This window comes from Etheostoma cragini, chromosome 10, assembly GCF_013103735.1.
Source record: "Etheostoma cragini isolate CJK2018 chromosome 10, CSU_Ecrag_1.0, whole genome shotgun sequence".
NCBI classification, from domain to species: domain Eukaryota; kingdom Metazoa; phylum Chordata; class Actinopteri; order Perciformes; family Percidae; genus Etheostoma; species Etheostoma cragini.
The window spans coordinates 24,670,995-24,691,246 of record NC_048416.1 but is presented as its reverse complement, the minus strand read 5'-3'; the positions used below and the strand labels follow the sequence as shown (position 1 = coordinate 24,691,246).

Below are 20,252 nucleotides of genomic sequence, written 5' to 3'. Positions count from 1 at the left end.
GTAGTCAAAGAAATTACAAAAGCTACAGGGGCAGTACAGCCATTGTGCCATTGGGGGCAAACTCCACCCGTTTTTAAGCACTGAACATATACACAGCTCCTTCCTTTATTTCATATAATAATGGCTTAATGGGTTGTGAAAAACAGTGAAACCAAGTTCCAAGCAACTGCCCTGTAGTTCTTTTCCTGTGCATTCTAGTCCATACTTCTAAAAGTAAATGTATGAGTTGGTTGAACAACATGTTTTGCGCGAAGAGGAATGGGACTTCATCATAATCCAACTTTTTAAAGTGATGCCTCCACAGATGTTGCCACTGTAAAGATTTGCATTTTCCAAAGTGAAAGAACTGGATGCTTAGCAAACAGTTCAGTGCAGGAAAGTGAATGCTAAAGGGCCCTTCTGTAACTTGTTTTTATACAGCGTTTGCATGGTGGTACACATTCAGCTGCTGGGGTTAACTCATCCATTTGATTGTTTTGGCTTCCACTAGAAAACATACTGGCAGCAGCAATGGGACGCTTGTTATACAGCACCATCTAGTGGTTGTTTTATATACTGAGGTGTTTAAAAGGCTGGAATTAACTTGTAGCTAAAACCCGATATATGTTAATCCTCTTTGACATTTTGCTCCATTGTTGTACAAAAACTATTAAAAACCATTAAATGAGCCACACTGTTTTTCATTACTAACATGAACATTGTAGTTTACTTTGTCGATTCCAAATGCATCACCCTGCTGCTGGAAATCCTCACTACATCAAAATATGCATACATCTGCTGCTGAAAATGAATTCTCAACAAAAAACACTTACTGTTAACAACATTTGCCTCAAACTACAACTCTCAAGCTGTTTTAGAGAAAAACAATACAAGCACATGATGACTTGTTTTTCGGTGGGAACAATGGGTTGAGTGTGCACACAGGGAATTAAAAGCTACTGAAGCAGCCTTACACATTATTGGGGTTTATTTTCATGGGATTTCTTAACAAAATACATAATTACCTATATTTTTTTTATTTCAGGAATATCTAATCTATGTTTCTGAAGAACCGTAATAGCACATTCGATTCTGACTTGGTTTAGGAAGAAAATACATTTCTGATCTGCTACTACACTACGAACCAAGCAGACCTCTCAGGTCATCTGGGACAGGTCTACTCTCTGTCCCCAGAGTCAGAACTAAACAGGGTGAAGCAGCTTTCAGTTTCTATGCTCCTGATATCTGGAATAAACTCCCAGAAAGCTGCAGGTCCGCCGCTACACTCGGTTCTTTTAAATCAAGGTTGAAGACCTTTCCTTGTGATGCTGCCTTTCTTTCAATGACTGCTCATTTCTTAAAATGTCTTATACTGCACTGTTACTTTTATTAATGTGTTTTATGTGTCTATTTTTTAACTGTCTATTCAAGTGTTTTACCGGTTTTTAATGCCTATGATTTTTAACTGTTTGTACCGGTGTATTATCTGCTTAACTGATTTTGTCTAAAGCACTTTGAGTTGCCCTGTTGCTGAAATGTGCTATACAAATAAAGCTGCCTTGCCAAGCAACTTTTCATTTGCCACAAAATAATTTGACATTTTTTTAGATGAAATATCCACTTCGATTGGTTTTACAATCCTTTAATTGACAAAACAAGCTAACCTCGAGGTATTTAGTAACATTTAACAAGTAACAGTTCTTTCACTGATCAGTTCCACAACAGCTAACAAATACACCTTAACGTGAGTTCTTCTTTTCAACTTCCTTTTTCTTAAATCAACAATTAACTTCCAACTTGACCTTTTTTAACCAATGGGAGGAATAGGCCTACAGTGCTCAGAAACCCAAATAACAGCAGACTACAAATATAATACACTATACAGGGAATAAGATTTCCGTGATATACACTTCAGAACAGCTACTAAATAGACTTTGAGTTGAGATTATTTTGTCAATTGCTTTTTCGGAAATTGAGAATGAACTCCAACCTTAATTTGGTCTTTTGTTTGATCATTTTATTGTGAATTTGACACAGTCACAAAACACAATTTAGAAAACACACAACAAGAGCAGAGAACCTTTTTCATACCGGGGACACTAAGGTCACTTTGACTTGATAGCTACAAACATAAAATAAGGCCACTCCACTTTAAACTGAATTGTCCGTTTGAGAGAAGAAGACAGCGGCTTAGAGGTTTCCACAGTGGCAGAGGACGCTCAGGGATGATAAACAGTGCAAACTAAAAAGTTCTAGACATCTTACATGTTACAGTGGACCAATACCTTCATGTGTTGGATTTCACAGATGTTAAAGAAAATGACTGCAGGTATGAAGTTGCTAATCTGCATTTTGAAAAGAGCAGCTGATTCATTTTCAGCGTTTTTCTCCATAATGATCAACAACACTGCTATGACACGGAATTATGTGTGGTATAACCAATTATAAATGCATCTAAAACCGAACACTTCTACACAGTCCTGACCAAAAGCAGACACACAAAACATATTCACTGATCTTCTAAAGAATATTTTGAGAGTGTAGCAGAGAGTGTGTCCATACCATTCCTGGAGGTATAACACAGACTGACTGTTACAGTGAGGTCATTGCAGGGGTTTACAGCTAGATGGCACTCTGAGGCTGTACTTGCTATGAAAGCCCTCCTCATCTTTCCAAAACAAACCCATCTAGCTGTCCCCTCTCCACCTCCCTATTTTATCCATCTCTTTTCTTTACCACCACACCCTCCAACCCTCTTCATTACTCCTCATATCTTCCGCCACCTCCTCTTCTTTCTACCAGTCTCTGGGTTTCTCTCTGTCCCTATCTCTCCCTCTCTCTGCCTATCTGCCTCCCTCTCTGTCTCTCTCCCAACCCCCATCACCGTCTCCACTCTCCATCCTCTACTGCGTGGCCACAGCCTGGGTTTCGCCTCCAGAGGTTAGCAGCTGCATCAGGCTTCCAGATGACGGCCGGTTCACTCCTGTGGCCCAGTTAAAGAACATTCTGGAGTAAAACAAGGAAATGGACACAATATCTGTTAAGCAGTCAAAGACCTAACATGTACATGTATATTTAAAACACGTCTATTCTACTCGGCAGTAATAGGATACCTTAAATTGCTCATATTATGCTTTTTGTGCATGTAATAGGTTTACAAAGTGGAAAAGCCCAAACTGAGTTACTATGTTCAACAGAAAACCCTTCACAAACTGCTCCAAACAGCTCTACTGTAGTCCAGACTTTGCTTCTATGACAAAACGTGCGTCACTTTGTAACACATGTTACAATGCTTGCCTAGCTGGTAGCGGGGCACAACCTCATACTCTGCTTCTGACTGGCTAGTAGTCCTTACCTAGCTACTGTGCATGTGCGCCTAGCAACAAAGATGGAACAGAAGTGTGATGCCTCACTCTGTAGCTAAAACAGAGAGCTCAACACACAGGGTGAAAACAGGAGCTGCAGCAATGTGCAGTACAACATATACATAATGTTTTTTTTAAATAAAACCATGTAAACCTATTCTTTACAATTATGAACCTGAAAATGAGCATAATGAGCACTTTAAATCCTGTTTTTGTAAATTCAATACCATCACAGGGAATTTCTACATGGAATTACGCAACTTTAATGCAGCACCTTATCAACAAACATGTAGAGTCATCTACTACAACTTGTACAGTACATATTTAGAATATTTATTTTATTTAGGGGTTATCCTGGTAGCCTAATGATTTTGTTGCATGTCATATAGCTGCAAAGTCTTCATTTATCCTCTCACTCTCCTAATATCCACCCAATAAAGGGCAACTGCCCCCAAAAAAATACCTTAGAAATCAACTATGTATCTCAGTAAAGTTGAATTTAGTCTTTTTTTTTTTCATACATCCCCTTAACATTGTGAGTAAATACAATTCCAATGGCTTTTGTACACTTAAAAACACTTTTAAACAGAGAGCTGAGTAACAGTTGAGCCTAAATAGATTAATGTTAGTTCATAGCCACAGGCAAGTATAATATGTTTTATATATATATATAAATAATATTTATAAAATATATATAAAAATGCTGAAATATTGGATTATTTGGACCTAATGTGAATGTTCCTCACATTTATCCTGAAATTTTAATCAATAAGTGAACCAACTTGAATTTTCAAGCCATGTACTGTACTTTGATTTACAAAGTAAAGCAAAAAAAAAAAAAAAGTTAGAATAATAAATATAAAAATATGTCTTGGAAGCAGAAAAAAAATAATTTGGTAGTTATATTTAGGAAAACAAATGTGAGCTTGTTACAGAGCTCTTTAAAGCCTATCAATTAGACTATGAACCATTATTGGCTTCAGCACTCACTCTGCGATGTACTCCAGCGGTGTCCAGGAACCAAAATCTGCGTCAGGCATGAACTTCCTGTTCATTGGCGTATCCAAGGTAACCCTGTCAAATTAAGCCAGATGACAATCAGTAGGTAAGCAGAAGAGAGAAAGGAGAGGCAGGCCGGCAGACTGCTGCCTCTACACACATACACACACAACTCAGAGAGCACAGGGTTTGGAGAGGAAAAAATAAAAGGTTTGGTCATTTGCGTCATGTTTCTATCTGTTTATTATCATATTCATGATTTCAAATGTCAGATAGCAATTGAACACAGTAAGCTTTTCTTGTCACCTTAAGTATAACTATTCTAATATTAACATGCAGCATCCCTGTGAATAGCTTTTAAATAAAACATCCTGACGTAGGCGTGTTGTAGTATTTATGCAGAATTGTCAAGGTGTTAAAGCTAAGACTCAAAAGATTTTCAGTGACTACTAATGCTTTTGTAATCGCATCGACAATGAAACAAATACTTCAACCTGAAGCAATTTACATACATTTAAGAACACACAAACATATTTTCATTAAGTAGTATTTAAGTGTAGTGTGATTCAATGAGGGCATTAATAGAATTACTCATTTTTGGTCTTTACAAATGCTATATAGTGTTGGTATATGATGATGCAGGAGGAGTAGGGGGATGGGGGATTCAGGCTATAACAGAAATGCAAGTCATGGAGCTAATGCTGAACAGATGTTAAAGCATACTGGAGAGGCAGACCAACTCCAGCCTCATGTTGGTGGAAAAGGCAACCAAAAAAATCTGCAGGAACAGTATAACCCCCCCCCCCCCGAAAAGCCATTTCCAGCTTCTCACGGTGACTTGCAAAAAAGAATCAATAAGCGCACAAAGGAGGAGATAATGCAAAAGCTTCTGTATGCATCGTTCATCTAAAATATATCATGCACAGCCACAGATCTACCGGGTGAAATGGGCCGTTTCATGCATCCTTTATTCCTGCCGCTTATCTTCACCAAGTACTTATCCATGGAACATAAGACAGAAATGTGAGGCACAGCTAATTTCATAGCTTTCATCTTCACTCCTTTTACTGGCTGATGCGGTGTCTTTAAAGCTGCACTGTACAAGATAGTTATGTTAAATACAATTAAGTGAACTTAAATAACATAACAAGGCTGTAACAGAAAAGAGATTCACATCCACACTAAGCTAAACTAATCCCTCTGTATTTATCTGCTGATTATGAACTCAATGGTGGTAAATACCTAATCAAATTAAGAAGAAAACTGAGAAAAAAGAAATAACATTCAACAAGTAGTGAATAAGATTTCCATGCAGCGGATCAAGAACTAAACAAATCTCTAGTGTCTTTGCCATAAAGCATCACAGTCCACCTGGATTGGTAAACATAACTGTGTGGTTTACTAGCACCATGTTATAATGTCTCAAGGTAATGAAGTTAAGAAAGTCTTGATAGTTTCCTATTGTTGCCTCAGCTGACAAAATACAAGGTTGTCTGGTAAAGCATTAAACATTTTGTCTTCTGTTTGTGTCGGCCCGAGGCCTAACATTTTTACCAGCATGGCAAAAAATATCATGGCTGCTACTAACGGTCCATTTCTTTTTGTCTATGAAATGTCAGACAATGCAGTTTCCCAGAGCCCAAAGTCAAGGCTTCAAATTCCTTGTTTTTGGTTTTTCTCTTTCAAATTACTGTCAAATATTACTATCGTCAAGAAAAAATTAAAATCCTGATCAAAAACAGTTACAATTTTCTGTTGATCAACTAACCAATAAAAACCGGTGCAGTAAGCAATGCTGCGCAAAAGATTGTTGAAATTTGTTGAAACTCAAATGCTAAACAAATAGATCGGGTTAGATCCTCAGCAAGTGGGTGAATAATGCTGCAGGTGTGGTTTTAAAAGTGTGTTTTGACATGGTTGACATGCCATTGATTGTAACCGCTGTGAATTCAAGACAACTACAGTTGCTATTCTCCACAAAAGAGCAAGCCACAAACCTTTTAGAGCTATTTGATAATTTAGAGTCATGTTTGGTGGACTATTTATTTTGAACCCCCCCCCCCCCCTGTCTGATCTACCACAGAATTATACGGGCATCATATGCACTGTATACACAACATCCCCTGCAGTACTTACGGTAGTATAGCCACAGCAGCGGCTCCTGAAGGCATGCCGCTGTTTTTCGCTGCGAGACTCTGACACAGCTGGTGGACGGCAGCTTTGGCCATGCCGTAGCCCACCATGCCTGGAGGGTACAGATAGAAGATTTCTCTTAGTATCCTGCAGCAAATTCAGTTTAAAAAAGGAAACACAGGCCACATCAAATGCATCACACACTGTGCCCGGTAGTGGATGACATTGATTTAGTAGAGGGAGGTCAATTGAAAAGAAATTGGAGAATCTAGGGAAGGAACATCTTGAGACTTTAAAAAAAATGAAGTAGTAATGGGGTAAGTTTGTGTTGTAAAAAAAGGCTTGGATAGGAAGGTAGCAAACTAAATCACATTCAATTTCCTGACATGTACAAAAAAAAAAAAAAAAAACTTCTTGTTTTCCTCTCTCTAGTTAGTCTGTTTATTACACCATGTTTCTGCATGGAACGTGCCCTGGATAAAGCTTCAGCATCTGGAAACAGTAAGATCTTACCCCCAAACATCTGACAAGCTTTCTGAAGAATGCTAAGCATCTCATCCCACTAAACCAATCTCATGACAGGCTTACAACAAACTGACCAATGAGAACAAGGGGTGGTGATTTGGCTTTTATTACAAGCTTTTGTTTTTTTTCCACCAAGATAAAAAAAAGTTAAGAAATGTCATACAATAGACCAAAGACAGTGAACTGAACACAGCTTTGCTTATGCTAGCCTCCAGCTTCAGGCACCTTGTGCTGACAAGGTCACATCTATCAACAATTATATCTGCTAATTACTCTATTTGTCACTGAAACCAAATCTGCTTTCACTGTAAGCATTTTAGGAGCCACAACAACACATACATGTAACAAAAGGAAGTTTATGCTTAAGGTTTTTCATTTAAGATATTTTTACTTTGAGCAAGAATTTGGTGAAAGACTTGGAGTCTTGGCTACTGTGGTCACTAAGCCATAAGTAGCTGAAATAATTAAAGCAAGAGTCTGTGTGGGGATGCAAGTCCCACATTAAAGAAACAACATACATTTTATTCTGATTTTGAAACAATTCAGACCGAGAGACAAGCAGATACAACTTCATAACACTGAGGGACAATCAGTGGATTGGAAATGTCTTCACACGGCTCTTATAGACCGTTCTCCAATTTTTAAAATACTGATGTTTTGTCACAGCCACATGCACTAACATGCATGTGCTGCCGGACCAGCTATTTAAAGAAAGAATAGAGAAGCTGAGACTGCATTGTGATTAAGTGTTGCAAAATAAAAGGTCTTGACTGTATGCTGATGTTAATCCATTGCCTCTTCACTCTTTATGTATACAGTGTATGCTCTTAACGAGTCAAATTTTAGCTAGCCAACAAGAGCATTGTATTTAATGTAGTTAGCTGTGTAACAATTATACCTGAAATCTCAATGTCTCTACTGTAAATAATTACATTATTGCACAGAAAATTTTGAACTTACGAACAGCTGGTGCAACCAGCTCCAGGGAAGAAGATGCAATGGGAAAGTGGATCAGAAGAAGCTAAGCAGAAAGCCCAAAACAGAAGGCTTAATGTGGTGAAATCGTGTAACACAATGTATACTTATATAGTCCAGTCAATACACAAGTATCTCCATACCCAAGACTACTCTGATTCTTGCACTACTGACATCTCACAGGACAATCTTTATTCTCTGTATGTAAAAAACTGGACTTGGCATCTGTGTGGAAGATGGAAGCAACAAGCTGTTTGAAAAGAATAAATAACATTGTCTGCTGTGCACTGAAAGCTTTTCTTTTGTCATAGAAGGATAATAAGTTCAGGAATTATGAAAAAAAAGTCACATGAGGGCACAGACAAGAGGCCTCTCCGTCTGGGGCTCAACCTCTGGTTTAAATCCTAAATGATAGGTTAAGATTATTAAAATGCCCTTCAACGGGTTTGACAACCCGTTCTTTGTAACTGGCGATTGAATCAAAACAGGAAACATTGGGCAGAACATATGGTCAATCTCAGGTGAGCCTACATTTCCTCCTTGGCTGGTTATTTCCTCACATCTTCTAATGATTATATTTCCAACATTCAACTGTTTAATGACTCATAAAACTTTAAATTTACAACAACCTTTAAAGTCAATTAGTAATCCTAATCCTCTTTTTTTGTTTCCACTGCACAGGTGATCTGGATTTGGTTCATTAACTTTTTAATCACTCAAAACAAACCAAAGCACACAGAAAAAAGGATGTACCTCACAACAGTGTTTGTTATTTTCCATAACTTTTGTTTTTTGATATTGATTCACATTTCAGTAGACCAGACAAATATGGGGTTTGGGAAAATAAGTTTTACAGTTATTGTGTTTAAAATACCTTAAGAAATCAGATTAGCAGGTTCCTACATACAGTGAATACAGACTCAGTCAAAAGAGAACAACAGATATAAGGAACCCAAACCTGGATCAGTGCAGTCAACCAATTCTGTCCACGTGGATAATGTGTCTGCAACCACAACTGCTGAGTCATTCTCTTCATAAGCCAGCAGCCAATGAGCTTGTGTGCCCTGTCCCGACTGCTGAGGCAGGGCTTTGTATGCTGTGGAGCTGGATCTCAGCCCGTCACATGGCACCACACCAAAGCCTCTCTGGAGGCCACAGAGGCTATCATGAGGCTGGCTGGTGTTAACAATGGCTAACTAGATGTGGAATTAAATTCACCAGCACACATAGGGTCGGGAATTTCTAGGTACCACTCAGATACAATTCAGACTACAATGCAATCATGAAAAACTAAAACATATTGTCGCATGTTGATCCAAACTTTTGATTTCTCTACACGTTTTTTTTTCCTCACTGTGTGACTACTTGCTATTTGTAATGATCCATTGTTAAAATAAAAGATAAATTTGCTTCCATTATCTATAATTAATAAGAGTAGTAAACAACAACAAAAACTTAATGATTTGCCATTATACTTCTCAGCACTGCAAAGTACCAACAAGCAAAAACAAAACCAAAGTGTGCCTGTAGCAGCATCCTTGTAAAAGATTAACAGACTACGGCATGTTCTGAATATTGACACAAAACGCTGCTCTTATTTACAATAAATAATTAACTGATTGTTTAAATTCAGCCATTGTCACCTGGCTCGATAAGTAAAAACGATGCACGTTTACGTCTGTTACATATTACCATTCAATTGGTTCATCCTTAAGAAACATTAATGCGACACAGTGACAAATGTGTTTTATGTCCATTAGGCTTTCCCATCCAGTCGGTTCAGCACAGTTCCCTTAAAGAGAATCACTTTCAATGGCACTGGTTCAGCCTTCAGTAACGTACATCTGGCCCGGTCTTAAAATTGTTACAGGCGATCAAGTCTAGAATAGGGTTTTAATTTTCAAATTTTTGATCATGTATGTGTAACCGCCCACACACACGTCCGTGAGGACGATCAGCTGTGCTTCCTGTTTAGTGAAATTCCTGCTTTATTTGGATACACAGGTTTGATAAAGCTGCAGCTAACAGTTAATTCTATCATCTTCTGTAATGTCAAATAAAATTGCAATAACAATACAATCAGAATTTCTCAGAGCCCCAGATATAAGCTCTTTAACGTGCTAGTTTTGCAACAGTTCACAACCCAAATATATTTAGTTCACCTTCATATATGACAAAGAAAAGCTACAAACACTATTATATTAAAAAGGAGCTAGAACTATCAATGCTAGGTTAGATTGCTTATTATTGCTTATGAATTAGTTCCTATTTTCCATATGTCCATTACCTAATTGCTTAACCTTTATTTAAAAAAAAAAAAAAGTAGTGGAAATCCAACTGTTTCCCACATGTTAAGTTTCTTTGCTATGTTACACAAGTTCAACTGCACTTGTGTAAACAGACGATAAAAGGCATTTATTTTACATAATCACCCAGTTTAATTCTAATCATTTGTTGCCTTTTGTTTATTGTCGTCCCTAGTTCTTAGCTGCTTTGATGAATCACAATCAGTTACATTTGAATTATTGACCTGGTCCTGTATAGAGTAAAAGAAGCGAGCAGGGTTTAAGGAAATTGCTCAAGGACACTAAGAGAGCACAGGGTTGCTGATTGACAAACCGCCGCTTTCCCAGAGCTCATCAAGCATTCTGTCTTTTCCCTTCGTTTGGATTTCTTGGATCCATTTCATCGACACCTTTCCTTGCACTGTTGTGAGCTGCTTTAGATCCCCCATATCACTGATCAGTGTGTCAATTCCCTGGTCAGAGCCCTCGTGCCCCACGGCCAAACCAGGTCATCATGATGTGAACAGTAAACACAACCGTGTGTGCCTTACCTCCAGTGCCTGACAGAGCTGCTTTGGCTCCAGACAAAGTCAACAGTCCGCCTGGTTTTAGGTGCAGAGCCGCGAGGTGGCTGGAGATAGTGGAGGTCCACACACTCTGTTTCCACATCATATCTGTGTTTTTGTATAAATCTAAGAGAGATGTGGAAAGCCTTATTTTAAATCCATTGGTGTATTATACTATAAATGTATCCAACATGCTTATTCCATTGATACATCACTTTGGCCTTTGTACAGATTAAATTAATAAAATACATGTTAATCTGGGAGTTTTTAAAAGGCACCTGAAGATTGTGTTAACTTTGAGCAGAGCCATGCTGTGCTAGCGGTTTCCTAATGTTTCCATTCCTTATGCTAAGCTAAGCTAACCGGCTGCTTTTTATTTACCATAGAATTTATTTAAGCAGAGTTTAAAAGTAAGCATGATTGGCTGAGGGAACCAAATGGCTGCCAATTAACGTTAAGGCAAAAGAAAAGTTGAACTCTGACCTTTGGAACTACAGCTTCCTCCCGCCCATCCTCCTGCCACACACAAGATGGCATCCACCTTGTTCTCCCCTAGCAACCGGGACACATCTGCCGTCACCTGCCAAAAATGAGAGGAACTAGAACGCCACAGTTGTAGACTACCTCTCAGCTGGAAATGTTAACATACACTGCCTTTAGGTCAACAAACGAAACAGTAGGTGATAAATACAGGGAGTTATGTCTTATGCTGTCATATGCTAGAGTGACAAAGACACCCTTACACTTATGCAAAAGTTTAATTCAGAATTTAAAAAAAGATTGTGTGAACTGACTAAATAAGACCATAAAAATGTGATAATATACTATCCAGTATTCTATAATAACAAATTGAATTTCCATAATTATGTCTTAGGGTGACCTGTCCAGGTTGAACAGAACACTAACTGGATACACAGCATAGAAAATAAAATAGATGGACTTGTCACAAGGCTGCCTATATTATAATAATAAAGTGGTAAATTATATTATTGTTAGATTCTGAAAGCGTGAAAGTCTGGCATAAAATAAAGGAGTTAAATCAGCGACGTCGTGGGGAAAAATGATAACATATACAGTTATTACGGTCACCAACTTTTCACCCCATTTCTTTTCCACTGCGACCTGAACGCAGCATTTAGCATACACATGTCTTAGCTAGCTAAGAAAAACTGAGCAATAAAAAACAAAACAATAAAACATATTTATAACCTGCTGAATTTATTATTTTAACTGTTAGACTTTAGCTGTTGGTTGAAACGTCTTAACTTCCGCCTGTTAGCTCTTTATTTTGACATTTATTGGACCGAAATAAATATATAATTCATAAAGCTAACTGCCATCTGCAGCTCACCTGTCCCGCCTGCTCGTTGAAAGATTCACCCAACTTCACAATCACGTTCTCATTCGCCTCCTCGTTTGCAGCCATGTCGATGCAAGCAACCCACTATATTCATTTCATAGAGAGAAATAGTTAGCGTATCAGTTAGCAACGCAGATTGTTAGCCTTAAGCATTAGCCTGCTTTCACTCACCCATCCTTTGGATTTGAAATGTTGGACACACTTTGAGCCCAGAGCTCCTTTTCCTCCATAAACGATCACTCGGTTAGCAGCCATGTTAGCGATCTGATTAACAGTGAGCAGAGAGAGAGCTGAGGCAGTGGCACTGAGAGGCAGAGAGCTGGGGCTAAAATACAGAGAGGAGGGGGCGTTTCTCTGTTGTGCAACAAGTTGACGGAGCTAATGCTGCTTTCAAAGCCGGTCGGAAATACTATGATTTAAAGGTGAATCATGCAGTCTACATACTCATCATCCAACTGTGGTGGAAAAAGTATTATAAATAAAAAATCCTAATTCCACACTGTTTAAAAAATCTGCCGCTTGTCAAAGTCCTGCATTTTAAAATGTAAGTAAAAGTACTCAATGCAGAAAAATGTTCACTGGTATTGTTATAATGTACTTTATAAAGTGGAAGAAGTAATCACATCTTTTACTTTACAAGTAGCAATACCACAGTGTAGAAATGTTCTACAACAAGTAAAAGTAATGCATTCAAGCATAGGCTCTAAATGGACTCCAATTTATAGAGGTTTACTTCTCAATGCAGCGGCCACAGGCTCGACTCCGAGCTGCGGCCCTTTCTTGCATGTCATTCGCCCCCTCTCCCCTTTAAAAAGTAAAAATCCTCTTTTTGCATGATGGCCCATTTCAGCAAAATGTAGGCGTATATATTATTGTGCAGTTGGGTGATCCATTAACATTACTTTAATGTTGCAGCTGGTGCTTATTTTTCCCTATTTACACAGTTAATAGCTTGTGATGTTTTTTTTTATCAAGGGTACACTTATCCATAATAATACACAATAATTGATTTGTTGGTTGTATTTATTATTACCCATCTTATCCTTCAGGGTAACTAAAAACAACAGTTATAACTTAAATGTGGTGGAGTAAAAAGTACAATATTTGCATCTGAATTGCAGTGGATTAGAAGAATCAGTAGAAGAAAATGGAAATACTTAAGTAAAGTACAATGACCTCACCATTACTGTTGTCCAAAATATTATTTTGTCTTGGCACACTTGATGCATTTAGAAAGCTTAGTTCTTGAGACCTAAAAATGGGTAACTGTATCATTTACCTTTAATGTAAAAATTGAGCACATTATGATAAAAAAAAGGATTCTGAACTCTGAATAAATTTTATGGATAAAACCTCATATGTGTAGTTTTAGAATCAGAATTAGGTTTATTGCCAAGTCAGTTTTCACATACAAGGACACAATAAACAAAGCAAGAGAAAAGCAAGTACTACAAGTTAACAAACTTAAATATAAAATAGAAATTTACAAAAAAATATAAAAGATATATCTGTTTAAAAATGAAGGAAGCTGCAGACTGTTTAAAACAAAGAGCCTGTGCAAACGTTCAAGACACTTTAAGGTGTTACATTTTGATATTGATATACATTATGAATTATCTGATACATCAACTGTGTTTTGGTTTAATGTTAAAATTACAATATAAAAATGTTTGTTTTGGGGCAATCCAGCCAATGAAAGCTGTTTAACTGATATTGTTGTCCTCCTGGAGGCAGCAGAATAAGATGAAAGCACAACAGGGAAATTATTACCTAATTAAACTGTTATGGTTACTGTTTTTTCAAATTGTACACTTTAATACTTGTCAGACACAGAGCAGCATTATCATTACTTTGGGGCACCAAATGAGTTAAATTGTGTTTTTTTCTCTCCAACTCATGAGGGAAACTGGAATCTGTCTCTTTATCTGCTGAAGGCTCCTCTCTGCTCAACAGCTAACTTAGTTAGCTACTTGGTAACTTAGTCTGTCTGGAGTTTGGGCAGGGTACATACGTTAGGTTTATAAGCTGCCTGCAGTACCTGGGAAATAAGTTTAGTGGGAGTGGAGCTGCATACAGAAAGGAACAACAAAACGATGAGCTGAAAGACATTAAAATACTTCATAGAGCTGAGAGGAAACTCTAAGTCAGGCGATCATTCTCTGTAGTTTCTTCCTAACAAGGTACACCTTCCATATTGATTGGTGCAGTTTTAAATAAAAGGTCCTTCACGTTGATGTAAAATCCAATATTGTTGTAAAATATTTCTGCTACATTGATTTGCAACATTGCCCACAAGGACCTCATAAATACTATGTAGGGATATTAAAGGGATAGCTACCTCAGTATAGAATGCTAAATCTCTGACTGGTTAACACAATTCTTTGGTCTCTCATAATAAATATTGTCAAATGACAATTTATATATTGATTTATAATGTTTAACAGCTTGATACTTGGACAACTCTAAGGGAACATCAATATCTTTTTGAAGGTATAATGCTCCTCATTTATACAGCATAGGGGATGCAGAGGGGCCTAAAAACGCTGTATCGGAAGTAGCTTAAAGATTCGTCAAATTAATTTAATAAAACAAATTACTGAGAGGGTTGTTTTGTGAAGCGGCTGTCCTGAGGCAGCGTGCAAAAATGAATCCACAAATCATTTTACAAAGGCCTGTGTGCAGCAGCCTTTGGAAAACTACAGACACCCAGGATCAGTGATTTGGCAACGTGGACATTGAGCCTGAGCCCGTACAGAGTAGACGAAGAAGACATTAAGGTTAGAACGTCCACAGGTATGGACCATAGACTGTTACAGTCTAGAGCATAAACGCTGTTACAGGCTAGTGCTTAGCAACCTCAAGTTGAAGTCTAACACATATGTGGTCGTTTCACAGATTTCAGAACTTTGGGTATTATCATAAGAACAAAATCCATGGACAGATAGTTTTTTTGTTTTTCAAAATATTTTTTAACCAAATTTAGTACAGGAATGGCTCAAATAAAGGACACCAATCATTTTGGCTTCGAGAAATTATTCATAGTTTAGATGTGAGAAAACGTTACGAATGTGTGGCTGTGTTTTTCCCCACCATTAGTTTTCATGCAGTGAGCACTAGGTGCTGCTGTATGACTGGTATGCTGATGACACAGCAGTGAGCTACAGCTTCCCATTTTTGCTGCTGTTCTATTTGTGCTATGTGCCAAAAACACATCCCCAACTCTCATGAATAAAACAAGCAAGATGGCCTTGGCTCCCCCTGTCACTGTTATGAAGCCCCTGATCTGTCACACTCACCTGGATATGACACACACTCCTGCTACGGGGAATAAACGTTGGTTTGTCTAGTTTGGCATCCAAACACTCACACACATCCACTGTGAGACAGAAAAAATACACACTGGCACCTTCTCCTGTGTTGTAAACAAACATAATATACCATCCCTTCCTGCCTGTCTTCCTATCTCCTGGATAAAAAGGTATAAAACACACACACACACACACACACACACATACACACTGTGAGATAAGGAGGGGATGTATGCGTGATGGGAGTCAGTGAGGCTGACCAAGCTTGCTTCTCCTTGAGAGCCGGGTGACATACAAGAACACACTATAATTATGTCCCACTGTCTGGTTGAGACCTGGGAGAGACATCCTGCAAGTGGCTGACAGTCGACAAACGCAAAATTAGAAGTACACCGTAGCAATCTGTGCCAGGTCGGATCTCTGTCGGCAGCTCAGCATGAAGTGGACACAATAATGACTACGGCGGCAGCAGCTGTTGTAGAAGTATTGGTTTGAGTGGAGATGGTCACTCAGATGCGAAGAGATGATTGAAAAGTCGCAGGTTGAAATACAGGAAAAATACTCCCAATGTTGGTTTCCGTGGCAACCTGCAAAATTCTTTCAACTAACTGGAGGGGCTCAATTGCAGATTTCAGATTTAATGGTTGAATTTTAGCCTTTTTCTTTGTCATCCTTTTAAGTGCATTTTGTGATAAGATGAGCGACATCTTTAAGATATACAAGTAGTCACGTAATCATTTTAAAGCCACAATTGTACTGAGGAGCTTGGTTTGTTGTGGCTTTCCTGTCAGTCTGATTAGAGATTTTGATGGGAGACTCAAAAGAAATCCTCTCTTCTCTGATGTTGATACAAGGACTGAACATATAAACGGAAAACATTACTGCAGGCTAAAACGTGCCTTTGACTTACTGTCTGAATAGTGAATGATTAGATATTAAATCTACATTCCTAAAGCCGTGAATCTTGTTCTTCATGTTCTTGAGTGTTGTTTTAGATTGAGGGTTGCAGACAGAGCCTCGCAATTGTAGGTTTCAAGGTGACATTAATGTCATCTGACCAAGCAACGAAAAATAGAATCAGTCCAAAAGCACTAACCTGTTCCTAACATGAGTGGCATGTCTCCAGGTGGAGATAGATAGACTAATATTTAATTTGGTACTAATGCAAGTTAAATGTAAAAGATATATAGATACAAAGATGCTGCTAGAAATGTAAAACTCAGCTGTAGAAAATGTGTACATTTAGTTTAATAAGATTCAATGGCTAGATAGAATAGAAAGAAACAACTCTGAGCAGAATAGCACAGGGTGGCGTTGCTGTTGACAACTGTAGGAGCTTTGTTTCAAAATCTGATTCCTCACACGTAATCAAACAGGATGTTAACACAGAGGAGTAAAATGCACAACTCCTACACGTCACAAGTTTACGTTTGTAACAGGTCTAAGTGTAATTTTCCAGCACTTCAATAAAGGAATCCACTCTCACTAAGTTAGTGATGGAGCTCTATTAAAAACAGTTAGGGAAATGTTACAGTAAGTCTATTGGCTCCTATACTGTATTTTGTTTGGTCGACTGAGCTTCACGTAACACATTTTTACTGGAAGATGTACATTACAAATGGATAACAACACGCTGGTATAAAGTCTGGCCACCAGCACAGCTTCAATTCTCCTTGGCATTGATTCTATAAGTCTGGAATGAACAACATCCTGCCGGAAAATATTCCCCATTTGTTTTTTTTTGATGATGGTGGAGGAGAAAAGAAACACTTTGATCCAAAATACCATAGGTTTATAAAAAAAAAAGACTTTGAAAGATCATAGTATACACCTCACACCATTGTCATACTTTGTAATAGTCAGTAAAGTATGTGTATACAAACAACACACATGCTTCACAATACATTTTAAGACCAGAAAGAGAGAGAGAGAGAGAGAGAGAGAGAGAGAGAGAGAGAGAGAGAGAGAGAGAGAGAGAGAGAGAGAGAAAATTTAAAAAAAAAGTATCCTCAGAGTGAGGAACAGCCAACTAGCCCTATTGAGAAGATATAATATGATGTGGTTTTCTACTGATCCTTCAGAGCTCTAAATGGGATCTTAAAAATCCGGAAATGGATTTGGGATTTTGAGCCAGTGGGAGCGAGTGCAGAGAAATTATATCCGGAGCTTGATTTGCAGCAGTGTTCTGTTCCATTTGAAAATGGTCAGGGGTGTGTTGCTAAGACATGTAAAAAGGGATGTACAGTTGTTTAAACGGGATAAAACAAAAGCTTGATTAATCTACATCTCAGCAGACAGGGGCATGACTCCAAGCAGGATAAAAGTTTGATCAATGGACAAAGGCAATCACTCTGAATAACTTCCTAGTAATTTGAGTTTACCCTCTATATCCCTCTGAGCAGACAAGTGGACCAAAAGTATGCAACAAGTACGAAAACATGCATTTTTTTGTGTTAGTACTCACTCAGATTTTTCCTTTAGTTGGTTTTCTCTCTGTTCATCTTTCCTGTTAAATACCAATTCCTCTTACTCCTCACAGCATACTGTATGTGCAATATTGCAAGGAAAAATAAGCCTTTAATTGGGCAACCAGACTATTGTTTCAACACTACAGTCACCTCATCAGAGTCATAGAGGACAAAACAGAAAACATTGTACATAGACAACCTACAACAGGTGACCAATTCCCAGTGGATAATTGGTTGAACCGGATTTCAAATCTATTGGATAGTGGATCCAGAAGTGGGAGTTGCCATTGTTATTATCCAAGTTGATAAGAGATGTCTGTGTTGTTCTGCTCCTGATGTGATGGTGGGACCTGGGGTGTGGCACTTAGACAATGGCAACTCCCACTTTTGGATCCACCATCCCATAGATTTAAAATCCTGTTCAACCAATTATCCAATGAGTGAATTGCTCAATTGCTTTAGATGACTATATATGTTTGCCCTTTTCTCTTTGTTCTTTGTGATGCTGATGAAGACAAAGTAGTGATGAAGTTGGTGTGGTTGCACAATTAAAGGCTTCAAATCAATCAGTGTCTTGCGGTCATTTTCAATTTCCTTGGAAGTCCCTGGGAGCCCTGTTTCATCTGTATGTACGTGTTTGTTACTAGTTTATTTTTTACAGATACGTTCTTTCCCGCTCAATGCATTTAGTGAACTAAGATTGCTTTCTTTGCCCCGTCTCAATGTACCATCTTGTGTCCTGAATCAGACAATAGCAGATCCAAGCTAAATACCTTTTTGATACACAATTTATTGCATTTGCTTCCTGTCAGTTCCTGTAGTCGTTGATAAAACCTGTAAAAATCAGTTTGCTGCAGTCCTCTTCTTTACAACTGGTAAATGCTGTTGTTATTGGTATTGTTTTGGTCTCCAGCTGTGACAACCAGCACCATCCGGCCAAATCTTTGGAAATATTCCGCTCAATTTTGACAGAGGACATACAGTAGCTCCATCACCCCCCCGGGGTTGCTTTCATGGACTTTGATGCATTTTGAGATGTAAAATGTCAGGATCTTTTCCTTCTTCCAGATCTATGTCAAGCACCACTTTATTGCTATTTGAATTTTTTGTTTTATTGTCTTCAAATGGGCACTTGGAGAGTTTTGGCATGGTGCGAGTTTGTTGATTGCAATGCTTCATGACTTGTAAATGTGTTGGGAGGCTGAGCGGCTTGGAGTGGTTTCTTAATGGGAGCTAATCAAAGCAGTGGGAAGCAGGGAGCACGGGAGGAGAAAAGAGACAGATAACAGGAGCAAGATGGAGAGGGAGCTGGATGGTTCCACTACTGAGATACACACACTGTTGTCAGTTCAATAAAGTAGCTAAAACTAATGCAGTACAATGTAAACTACCTGCAATCAATCTTACATTCATGAAGGCTATAATGTTCAGTTTTGTTCAAACTAATGCAGTACAATGCAAAATACCTGCAATCAATCTTACATTCATGAAGGCTAAAATGTTCAGTTTTTGTTTTAACTATTTTTTTTTTTTTTTTAATTTTTAAGAGTTTTTGATTGAACTGTGAGAAGATTTTGGAGGCTGCAGTTTATGGTGCTTATAGCATAATTCTTAAGAGGTGTTTCACATTTTTTTGTTTACCTTATTGACATCAACGAGGGTAGGCTGAATTACAGAAACACCTCTCTGCATATTGCAATACAATTCAACAGCACCACAACGTACAAATCGTGACATAAAAGGACAGTACATGCTGAAATTAATTTTGCTTTCCACCTCATTCTTCTTCAGCCACACCTGTGTCTTCAAATTGTTATCCGTATTATATGTGCACAGAGCAAACGATCATAGGAAAATTTATAATATTTCCTAAAAAACAATACATTGGCTTTTTCATGTGATTGAACATTTAGGCTGGCAAATTTCCTTTTCCCCTTGCCTTGATAATCTCTGTCTGATTTCTTTTAGATGAGGATTAAGCACCTCAGCATTAGCTGTAATTATGGGTTGAAAGGAGAGTACGTGCTCATACTGCAGGAAAAAAAACAACACTTCCTTTGGCTTTCCTCAGCGAACACTAGATGTCCCCATGAGCATTCGATAAAAATGAAACAGCTCAAGCTCTTGGCGTTTCCCTCAGCCAGTACAAATGCACCATTTATATGATAACATGTATTTTATGATTTTTTTTTCTGTTGAAGAGCATATCATGGGGATGCAAATAAAGAGATTACGCAGAGATTATTCTGAGAAGCAAGTGTTCAGACATTGCTAATGTGAGGTACTAAA

General features: G+C 38.1%; 1 protein-coding gene across 1 annotated transcript; it reads right to left on the bottom strand.

Moving 5' to 3' along the window:
• Positions 1-2,165: 2,165 nt before the first annotated feature.
• qdpra (quinoid dihydropteridine reductase a) lies at positions 2,166-12,584 on the bottom strand. Its single transcript, XM_034884041.1, has 7 exons — positions 12,359-12,584; positions 12,179-12,271; positions 11,311-11,407; positions 10,813-10,953; positions 6,480-6,588; positions 4,335-4,418; positions 2,166-2,985 (listed from the first exon to the last, which is right to left on the bottom strand). The coding sequence occupies exons 1-7, from the start codon at positions 12,440-12,442 to the stop codon at positions 2,883-2,885; spliced, it is 711 nt and encodes a 236-aa protein (XP_034739932.1). The 5' UTR covers positions 12,443-12,584; the 3' UTR covers positions 2,166-2,882.
• Between the last annotated feature and the right edge of the window lie 7,668 nt (positions 12,585-20,252).

What these genes read in the sequence shown, in the direction of transcription:
- qdpra (XM_034884041.1), bottom strand. Translation starts at nt 12,442, where the DNA reads ATGGCTGCTAACCGAGTGATCGTTTATGGAGGAAAAGGAGCTCTGGGC. An exon ending in ATTTCAAATCCAAAGGATGG is followed by an intron (nt 12,272 to 12,358) that starts GTGAGTGAAAGC and finishes AAATGAATATAG; the next exon opens with TGGGTTGCTTGCATCGACAT. An exon ending in GCTGCTGTGGCTATACTACC is followed by an intron (nt 4,419 to 6,479) that starts GTAAGTACTGCA and finishes TTAATTTGACAG; the next exon opens with GGTTACCTTGGATACGCCAA.